General features: G+C 33.7%; 1 protein-coding gene across 1 annotated transcript; it reads right to left on the bottom strand.

The window, feature by feature from the left end:
* Positions 1–8,691: 8,691 nt before the first annotated feature.
* LOC134242505 (neuromedin-U receptor 2-like) lies at positions 8,692–11,261 on the bottom strand. The gene is made up of 2 exons (XM_062724591.1): positions 10,137–11,261; positions 8,692–9,715 (listed from the first exon to the last, which is right to left on the bottom strand). The coding sequence occupies exons 1-2, from the start codon at positions 11,207–11,209 to the stop codon at positions 9,613–9,615; spliced, it is 1,176 nt and encodes a 391-aa protein (XP_062580575.1). The 5' UTR covers positions 11,210–11,261; the 3' UTR covers positions 8,692–9,612.
* Positions 11,262–11,513: the final 252 nt, after the last annotated feature.

The following is an 11,513-nucleotide window of genomic DNA, read 5'->3' as shown; positions in this document are numbered from 1 at the left end:
CACATTGGCTTTTGAGTAATCTTAAGTGTCAAATTAACTGAGATTTTAGTAATAGAAATCTGTTCATTGTACTTGCAATGACTTGCATCATTGCAAACCAAGACTGTAGAGGATGCAGTGACGGATTTAAGGGGGGGGTGCACCCTGCGCCCCTCCCCCTAAAATGGTCAAAGTAAGCATAAGACATAGTTTCATTGAGAAAATGTAAATATGTCTACTCATTAGATCTCATTTTACTCTCCATAATCTCGAATCCAGGAGCTTCCAAGGGCTTTGCCCCCTGGGCTCCCACCAGGCCTTTGCCCTGGACCCACTGGGAGCCTGAAGGAGGCCCCAAAATCCCATGCCTACTTTTTGCGCCCAGTAAGTAACAATTCCTGGATATGCGCCAGTGCAAAAACCGTTTTGAGCAAATGATGATGGAGAGAATCCATGTGCGTTGCTGACAATGGTTAGATCCCTGAGCTTGCTTTGAAAAACCACATTAATCTATATTGAATGCTTTTTGTGAATTTTATCAAAATTAAGCCATATAAGAAAACCACTCTCGTGGATATATATATAGAGAAGGAGAGAGAGATACGCTTCATATCCCCAGGGGTGCGTATCATTATCGCTACATTTTCAAAATTTTCACTACCTCTACATATAGTCATTACCTCAGTACGGGATGAAATAAGAATTTAAAATAGATAGATATAAAATTACCATTTGGATCTTTGTTTTTCTGTACTCAAATGACCTCAGTGTTTCAAAGTGACATTGTTACGCATAAACGACTGACTCACGCAAACAAGAAAAGATTATGATTTCAGTTCATACTGATCTCAATCTCTTGATAAAAATAGAATAAAACAAATGCCCTCCCCCTCTCAAAAAGCTATTGTGCTCCAAAAGCCAGCCTGTTTTATATTCCTTTGAAGCAGAATTTATTTTTTAAAAAAAGAAGGAATATTGAGATCCCACTTCTTATTGTTTCAATCACAGGTCTTCAGATCGCTTTACATAAAAAAACATTAAATATATATATTTTTTATACATGTCGGTCAATTATGAAAGCGATCTGAAGGCCTGTGGTTCCAGCGGACTTCTGAGCTTGATTTATTTCCGTTTATCTATGTATTTCACGAAGAAATCAACTTCAAACTCGACATTCAGATATATTTATATGTCGATATGCCATATCTCAAATGAACGAACTCACAATAAGAGACACCACAGAGCCTGTCACATCTTTTTCATTGACTTTAGCCTTTGTCAGACAATTGTCAAGTTTCCTTATTTTTATTCTAAACATACTGTCACCTGCTGATGGTGTTTATCTGATACTCACGAGCAATCTCCAAATACGACCGAAACATGCTTCTGACAAAAAAGTTGATGTTACAGGAATTTCAACAATCTGTGTAAATTATATGTTAATTATAAATACTTCGTTGGCAAACCTTTTTTATCCTTGACTGACGATTTTCATACCAATTGTTAGGCTTCGCTATCTTTGACTATTTCATATACACGTATATGTCATAATGTCGAATTGTACGTTTTCTATATGTAACTAAATTGTAACAATGATTGATATTTTATAACGTATGTGAAAATTGATCACACTGATGCCAATGCAAATGCTTCTTGAAGGCCTTTGTTTGTTGAATAAGCAATTTTTTGTATATAAAATCCACCGGTCTTTCTCTTGGCCAAACGACAAACAGAATCGACCTTGGAAATAAAATATTTCTTTTGGATTAATGAAATTTTATTCCATAACACACCCTACAGCCCCTACCGCCCTTCTTAAAGTGTCCCATCCCATCCCCACCCTTCCCACCCGACACCTATTGTTTTTCAAATAAATAAATTTATGGAAATAACAAAGAGAATTGCGCACGATAAAAAACATTTTCATATGATTATTTGCTTTCTAAAATACAAATCCAAAAAAAAAAAAAAAAATCAAAATATATATTTCTTTTTTTTATATATGGTGATTACGTAAAATCAAATACTGAAGTATAGTATGTTACCACCCCCTGTGCTCACGCACACCCTTTTGAGGACCAGTTTTAACAACTTCGTATAAAATCATAATTTAATGAATACCGGTATCTAATGATAAATGAAACTTTAAGACAAACTGAAACCTAATTACAACCATTGAGATTAACTATCAGCGACTTTTAACTTTTAATTATAACTTCTATGCGCCTGTTATCAATAAAGAATTATTCCATCGAAGCAATGAAAAAAAACAGCATACTAGTATCTCATTTCCCCGTTTGCACATTCTACCACAACTACAAGGAAATCGTCCGATCCTGCAGCCCGATATTGACAACTTACAGTCACGCCGTCCTTGAAAAACATGATTTTTTACTATATTTATAACTTATAATGGCATATTTCTGCCCCGTACATGCAAGATAAATTATGTTAATATGCAACATAATTATGTCAACATGCTAGATAATCATGTCAACATGCAACTTAATTATGTTGACATGCAAGTTACCAATCTGATAAGAAAATATCATTTAAATTTGGGTAAATTTTCTTACTTATGGTTGCTATTTCTGCCCCCTACATGCAAGATGAATTATGTTAATATGCAACATAATTATGTCAACATGCTAGATAATCATGTCAACATGCAAGATAGTTATGTTGACATGCAAGTTACCAATTTTATAAGAAAATATAAATTAAATATGGGCAAATTTACAAATTAACGCCAGTACCTGACATTTTAGATGCAAGATACAACATAATTATGTAGACATGCGATTATTTATGTCAACATGCAACTTATTTATGGCAACATGCAAGATAATGATACCAACATGCGACTTATTTATGTCAACATGTAAGATAATTATGTCAACATGCGACTTATTTATGTTTACATGCAAGATAATTATGTCAACATGCGACTCATTTATGTCAACATGCGAGAAAATTATTTTGACATGCAAGATATTTATGTCAACATGCGAGGTAATTATGTACACATGCAAGATATTTATGTCAACATGCGAGATAATTATGTTGACATGTAACTTATTTAAGTCAACATGCAAGATACTTATGTTAACATGCGAGATACATAATGCGAGACATTATGTAGATATGCAGAATATTTGTGTTCACATGCAACTTATTTATGTCAACATTCAAGATAATAACTTGCATATCAACTTACATAGCTTGCATGTTGACATAATTATCTTGCATGTTAACATAAATAAGTCGCATGTTGACATAATTATCTTGCATGTTGACATAAATATGTTGACATAATTATCTTGCATGTTGACATAAAAAAGTCGCATGTCTACATAATTATCTTGCAGATTGCATCTAAAATTATGGTGGCCTATTTCTGCCCCCTACATGCAAGATAAATTATGTTAATATGTAACATAATTATGTAGACATGCAACATAATTATGTCAACAAGCAAGTTAATTATGTTGACATGCAAGTTACCAATCTTATCAGAAAATATAATTTAAATATGGGCAAATTTACTTACTAACACCTGTATCTGACATTTAAGATACACGATGCAACATAGTTTTGTAGACATGCGACTTATTTATGTCAACATGCAAGCTACTTATGTCAACATGCAACTAATTTATGTCAACATGCAAGATAACCATGTCAACATGCAAGTAAATTATGTTAACATGCAAGATATTTATGTTCACATGCAAGATATTTATGTTCACATGCAAGATAATTATGTTGACATGCTACTTATTTATGTCAACATGCAAGATAACCATGTCAACATGCAAGTAAATTATGTTAACATGCAAGATATTTATGTTCACATGCAAGATATTTATGTTCACATGCAAGATAATTATGTTGACATGCTACTTATTTATGTCAACATGCGACTTAGTTATGTTAACATGCGAGTTATGTTTTTACATACAAGATATTTTATGTCAACATGCAAGATAATAAGTTGCAAATCAACTTACATATCTTGCATGTTAACATAATTATCTTGCATGTTGACATAAATCAGTTGCATGTCTACATAATAACAGACGTTAGTAAGTAAATTTTATTTTGTTTAAAAGATTGGAAACTTGCATGTCAACATACTTAACTTGCATGTTGACATAAATATGTTGAATGTCTACATAATTATGTTGCATGTTAACATAATTTATCTTGCATGTAAGGGGGGGGGGGGCAGAAATATGCCACCATATAATACATATTTGATAGAAAAATAACTTGATACAGGCGTTAGTAAGTAAATTTGCCCATATTTAAATTATATTTTCTGATAAGATTGGTAACTTGCATGTCAACATAATTAACTTGCTTGTTGACATAATTATGTTGCATGTCTACATAATTATGTTACATGTTAACATAATTTATCTTGCATGTAGGGGGCAGAAATATGCCACCATAATTACTTATGATGTCAATATGAATAATTGTATAGATATGCCTACTTGAACCTACTGAGCATGAAGTCCAATTTTAGTCCCAAAGGTCATGGATATGGGTTTCTTTTCTCATCTTAAGAAAGCGTAGCTCATTAGTTGAACAAAATTTAATCTACGGAGCGAAAAATGCTTTTTGGCAAATTTGGTTAGAATTGGACTGGTGTTGTCTGGAAATGTAAAAAAAAAAAAATTACAGAGATCGGGGAGAAGGGCGTCGGACAACTTTCGATCAGGAAAGACTGGGCCGCGTGAGCTAAATTTCAAAGAGGTCTTCATTTGCTCTCAGTTCGAGTGCTTCCGGAACATCATTTCAAAAGGACAACGGAGTATTTTTTTTAAATTTTTGTCAAAGAAGGAAATAAAGACGTGGTATGCGGTTTTACAAAGCACAAACAGCTTTTTATAGAAAGATGTACCAGTTGGTGCTTGACTTAGACGAATTTGGACAAGCCATTTCCCAGGGAAATAACTGCATATAAAGTACTGCATGTTTTAATGTTTTATAAATCTGCGAATTCTTACAAAGCTGGATTCTCATTTGATCTCATGTGTAAAAATTCGTCTGTATATTTAAAATTTAGATTTTAGATCAGAAGATAGATCTAGTGTAAATCTGCACATGGCAAACTTTTATTTACTTGTGGCAACACCTTAGCAAACCAGTACAGTACGAGTTTTCAACGTCATTCATTTACATGTAATGTTGTTTGTATACTAGTACTTGAAACGTTTTTTTTTAATCTTTTCCATAGGGTTCAAGACCAATTTCAACCAATTTGACACAAAGTGTCCTTTGTAAGTTTGTTCAAATGCAAGGACATCTACACAAAAATACAATAGTTAACGGAATTATTTTAAAAGCCCACAAAAGATTTCTGATACTGTTGGAATTCGAAGTTTATTCAGAAGACCAAGCACAGACCTTTAGAAACATCACCGGTGGAATCAGATACCACGGAATAGTAAGCATCCCTTTTCGGGCTGTCACCTGCCGAGTACTTCTTGTCATGCTCAGCTGCAGGCAAATGGAAGAAGTCTATAGATAATTTAGTGTGTACGCAATAGCCTAACTTACCATAAAAAGCATCAGTCGGCATTCAACTGAATATAAGATTGAATTTCCTGACAAGGTTATTATGTCCAATTTAGAATTTGCAAATGCCTGACTTTGTTGATAACCTTATTTCATCAACCTGGTAGTCAACAGCTTGTCCTGTTTTAAAAAAATGCAAGCTCTTGCGTATCGAATCAACTTCACATGGAGGTGATAAGGGTCAATGATGCCAAGAAGCCTGACCATTCCGGTTGGTTTAAAATATATTCATTAAAATTAATGAAATGGATTTAACAGCAGGTACAAATGTCTATGATCGTTCTCTCCATTGCGGTTGTATAAGCTTTGAATTAAAATTTATTTTGTAAAAAAAACAATATGTGATTTTAAATTTTGTGAAAGTTTTCTAGAATTTTTTTAGTGTCTACACTTTATTCACATCTAATCTAATTAATCAAAATTAGATGTTCTGAATCAGCTACCGCGTCTCGAGGAGTGGGAGGGGATTCGAAATACAAGTTTCTAATTTTAATTTACATCATATCCCAAATATACTCGCATTGAATTTCATTTGAATGACAGAATTGATCCAATGTGTACCACAGAACCAGCACGTACATTGTGAAAACATTAAAGTGCAAGTCAAAAAGTAAGACGGCTCTTGTACGTTTATTGTACCACGAAGTAATATCTTGTAGTTTCAGTTTTTTATTTGAAAACAAAAGTTCAAATAGACCCATCTTCACTGTTAAATTTCCGCATTATTTATGTTATAAAACTGGTCAGAACACGCGGGTTAATAATGTGACACAAGTGGCACTTGTTGAAACGTGATCACAAGATCGAGATTGGACCTCTTGTAGCTACTTGTGTCACCGTCTTATTTAATTGTTTTGTACTAAGCTTGTGATTACTTATGGATGTCTTTTTAAACGACTTTTTAAAGGAAAAAATATTATTTTTGAACTTCTATCGAGATATATATTTACAGGTAATTATTAAACACATGATTAAAGCCCAAACACCCAGATATGATACAAAATACAAATGTACAAATATTTTCAGTACACAGTCAGAGGCAAGAACATATTTTGTTAAACCTTTGAAAATTTGTGCCTATACAAATCTATACGAAAAAGTCTAACATTTCTAATGTTTGCTGAGCGGGTATAAAAAATCGATGTTGGACCACTGAGTGAGATGTTGGACCGGTCGATGAGATATTGGACCGCTTATATAACAGAATGGGCGGAGCTTTATCTCATTTCACACTCAGCGGTCCAACATCGATTTTTTTACGCCCGCTCAGCAAAACATTAGAAATATTATACTTTTTTTGTACAGATTTGTATAGGAACAGATCTTAAAAGGTATAACAAATGTTTATATCGCCCGAGAAAAAGCTCTTTATAAAAATAGCATTCATTATACTGGCCCGGGATATGATTCCATAAAGAATGATGGTTTATCAATTGCTAGAAAATTAATTTTCCTGTGCAGATCTATTTTGTAAGATGACTACCCATCTTCAAATATATATTTAAAGTTTCAGATTTACGTACAAGAAAAACCTATTATATCTTTTTTAAATCAAGTACGTAAATACAGTAATTTATTAATGCATGTTGTAAATCACTTGCAGTTTCAGACAAAATACAGTTACAGTATCATGTTGTAAATTTTGAATTTACTAGGGGGAGGTAAATGCAAAATTTGTTGTAAATTTTGCATTTACCTCCCCCTAGTAAATTCAAAATTTACAACATGATAACAGTATCATCTGCATAAAATAATATAAACAGTTTGATAAAAACGGTAAGGTAGTCTTTGATGAGATTTTTTTTTTGGCACCGAATATGTCATTTACCCCAACCAGGAAATGTGTTCAAAGACAAATCTTTAGACATTGAAATTGAAAAAATTACAAGAAGTAATAATGTAGCTGTAACTTTACCCCATAACTTGTTAAAACTAGAAAAAAAATTGTAACAATTAAATTGCCGCCCGGGAAATAAATGGAGTAAACAATGGAACTTGAAACCGCTTCGATTTGATTGATAAAGATATGTGTAACATAAGTCTTTTAAAATGCGATAAGTAAAATTTAATGTTCTAAAAAAGAAACTTCTTGTTTGTTTTTATTGATATTAAATGATAAGTAACTTTATATTTGAAAAACATCTTTAAAGATGTACTTCATGGAAGTAAAAACATTTTATAAAGGGAAAGATTCCGTATAAGAACATTCTGTGAGATGTATAATCTTTTTAATGTATAGTGAAACTTTAATTCTGAATAACTTCTCCCACCTCAATTCCATACAACCTAAACTTAAAACTTATATGTATAGAGCAGCCCTGTCCCCCAGGCTGCAACAAGGGCAGGCACGTATCCAGAAATTTTTTTCCAGGGGGTGTCCACCCTAGTCAAAAAAAAATCCAAACCAGAAATTTCTTGACAAGCAAAAAAAAAAAAAAAAAAAAAAAAATATAAACTCGCCCAGACATAAAAAAACTATGTCGTGTGCGTGTGAGGGTGTGTGTGTGTGTGTGTGGGAGGGGGGGGGGGTAGGCTATGACTTCTATTGCCTCAAATCTTTCACTTTTCATACCAATTTCACACCTATTCGCGTTTACCAGGGGGGTCAGCGTTTTCCAAGGGGGGTCCATGGTAACTTTTTTCTTGCTTTAGTATATACATTTTTTACTGTGTAAATTCCAGGGGGGTCCTGACCCCCCGACCCCCTCCTCTAGATCCGCGCATGAAGGGCACCGCAAAACGGAGCTTCCCATGCAAAGTCAAAAGAGCATTCGACATCGATCCAGGGGCCCGTTTTACTAAGGGACTTACGACTTAAGACAAAATTGAATTCTTCATATAACTTTTTGAAAAACATTACAATTTTTTTTTAAATCTTTCTAAAAGAAATGTGGTAAGATATTTTTACACAAATCATTTTAAAGAGAATTATCAATTTTGCAAAACTTAACAATCATCTAAATTTTTTGGTCTTAGTCGTAAGTTCTTTTTTAAAACGGGCCCCTGATGCAAACTACGTCACTATCGTTAAGCACAGCACTAACTTAAACACACGATTGCGTTATTAATTCACCTACCTCCGTTGCGGCCGGGGACAACGGCGTAACATAGCAAATAAGTCAGAAGCAAAGCACAATAATTTTATTGGCAAAATTATTTCAAATAAAAAAAGAAAAAAAAAACAACAATGCGTTGTAACATCACATAAATAAAAGCCATTTACAGGTATGCACAAATTTTTGATTTACATTATTATTGAAAGTCGGAGAACACTTTGTTCTTTCAGTTTTGATCAAATTAACTTGGATGGATTCGAGACATTGAATATGCATAAATACGGTAAAAATCTGTTATAAAGACTTAGCCATGTACAATTGTACATTAACTACTAATGATTTGACCTTGTTTGTTCTCTATATAATGAATAATGAAGGAAACAGGTCCCGGATGTTTCCGGGTTGTGGCTTTGTGTCCTGTTAACCCTTCTTTGTTCCAAATGTCTGGTTTACAAGGGCATTATTACAACAAGGAACTTGTGCAATCTTAAGATAACACCTAAAAGCTGCGTTAATAAGGAGTACAATACCTAAGAATCTTTTGACTTTTGAAAAAAATGTCGATTAACCCCAAAAATAAGCTAAATTATTGCATGAATCAAATTCTGCATCCCCTCGAAAAAATTAAGTATGCACTTGAATTTGTATGACATTGAAAGTAATTCGTAATATCTAAATCAAATTATCACCTTCCTTTCCAAGAAAACTTTTTATTTATAGGGCTTCAAATTAAAAAGCGTACAAGATATTTTAAGATATTTAGTGTACTTGTCCAAGATCCATACTTTATAATACATACAACAAATGGTAACAAAGAATGCCTCTGTAAATTTGTCTTCGATTAACACGTTTTCCAGAAGTTCAAGGAACATTTTGAACTAAACCTATAAAAATGTCCAATGTCAAATTCTTCGCGAGCTAAGAGTTTCTCCGGTTTCAAAGTAGACGGACTTCCCGTTTCGTTTATTGGCGGGAAAGTTAGGAATGTAGACTACGTTGACTTAGATACCGCACTGCCTGAGCACTTTTTGTTTGAATCCATGGTGCTGTTCACATCATACGAGTCAGACGGCACTCGGCTCTGTCGGAAAATTCTAAAAGAAAAGAAACAAACTCTCTAAATTGTAAAACTCAATTTGGTTTCAGAGTAATAATAAATGCATTTTCATAATATAATTTTCTATTATATCTCATATTCATTGATAACGTTTGTTTTATAGCTATTAATTTTTCTACTTAAAAAATACAAAAAGGACACTTTTTAAGTACTTTTAAGAGTAAAACTGTGAGAAAACAGAGCAAAAATATGAATTAGATAAGTGTACTTCAAAAATGACATGAAATGCCTGATAGCAACAGACACCGAATAATTGAGTTACGATACAAAGTACCGCTATTTTACCCAAAGTATCTCAAAAGTCAATGTGTTCCTAGACTAAGAGTGTCACTTATTTTTTAAATAAAATACATTGTATTACATAATTTATATACACTTCTAATCGCCATTGTGCCTACCTATTTCTCACATCATCCTTCAGGTTGTGTAAGGTTCTTCTAAATCTTTTGTTGGTGACTGTATAACAGTAGAAATTGATGACGAAATGAGAAAATTCGAATAAATAAAGAACTGTGAAAGATAAGTCCAGTTTTGCTTCAGTCAGTTCATCCGCCTCGGGTCGCACATAAGAATCAACAATGAAATGGACAGATATTGGAGCAGTAGCTATGACAAAGTATGTACTCGTGACAAAAAGCATACGTGTAACTCTCGAGACGGAATCTGTTGTAGTTTTCTCCATGGAAGATGTCGATGAGCGTCTTTGTTTCAAATTTTTCAGAACAAAATAAATAAAAATATTGCAGATGATGATAATTATTGCGGGAAAAACTGAAAGAACGAGAAAGTCAATGTAAACGAAAACATATTCGTCGAAATAAAGGTAGTCCTCTGTAAGAGAAGTACACGAGGAGTCCCCGTCCTCTGTCAAGACGCCATTGGTAATGAAGAGATGAAAGTTGACAATACAAAGTACTACAACTACTATAGCAAATGCCACCAGCGTGTTTCTACGAGTCACTCTCATTTTATTTTTGGGAAAATGTAAGGGTAACACGGTTTTGATCATGCGAATAATTGACACCATCACAAGAATCCATGAGGACAACTGCATAGAAGTGTATATAAGAAACAAACTGAACTTGCAGCTAAATTGAGAAACTGTTCGCAGGTCAAAGTTAAAGGCCTCCCGGGCCCAATATCTGGGCAGACCTACTAAAAGAACGGTCATGTCTGTAACACTGAGGAGAACAAGCAGAATTAAGGTGGGATTTTTCTCAAATCGCATTCTCCGCAAAACGAACAAGTTTAAAATGTTTCCAAATATTCCTACAAAAAGAAATATGGGAGAAACACATATCCAGAGATAGGCCGAGGCTTGTTCCAGTGTTTCTATGTGAAGAAGATCACTTTCGGTATTGCTAAAGCTTCCATTGGAGATAAAGTTTGGCTGCAAAGAACTATTGCCTTCCGATCCCGAGTCCATGTTCGTATAATTAAATATTCCCGCGCTGTTGCTAAGCGCATTCATGGTTAAGACTTGTAGTCAAACTCGATGTGTTTTAAAGAGTTGTCAACCATTTCACTTAAATATATAGGGTTCATTTGGTTTATCCCGCCTTTCTTTCCTAACCACGTGACAAAAGGACGGAAGTCGTTTGTACTACATAGACTAAGACGGAAAGTGGAGAGAAGCAGCATGATGGAAGACTTACATTTATGTACTACATAAGACATTTCCTTTTTCATTTTCTGGAGTTCGACTGAAAAAAATAGAAAAGTCCCAGCAGGAAGAACAGATAGACTTTTCTAATTACAAAACATCTTATGAAAAA

The sequence above is a fragment of the Saccostrea cucullata genome, unplaced genomic scaffold, assembly GCF_032062105.1.
Source record: "Saccostrea cucullata isolate Sc308-1 unplaced genomic scaffold, CSIRO_AGI_Scuc_v1 ctg266, whole genome shotgun sequence".
NCBI lineage: Eukaryota > Metazoa > Mollusca > Bivalvia > Ostreida > Ostreidae > Saccostrea > Saccostrea cuccullata.
Note: the sequence above shows the minus strand (reverse complement) of the source record. Positions and strands in the feature narration are given on the sequence as shown.

Excerpts from the sequence above, each read along its gene's own strand:
- LOC134242505 (XM_062724591.1), bottom strand. The coding sequence starts at position 11,209 with ATGAATGCGCTTAGCAACAGCGCGGGAATATTTAATTATACGAACATG. Across the intron at positions 9,716-10,136 it reads AAGGATGATGTGAGAAATAG|AATTTTCCGACAGAGCCGAG; the intron begins GTAGGCACAATG and ends CTTTTCTTTTAG.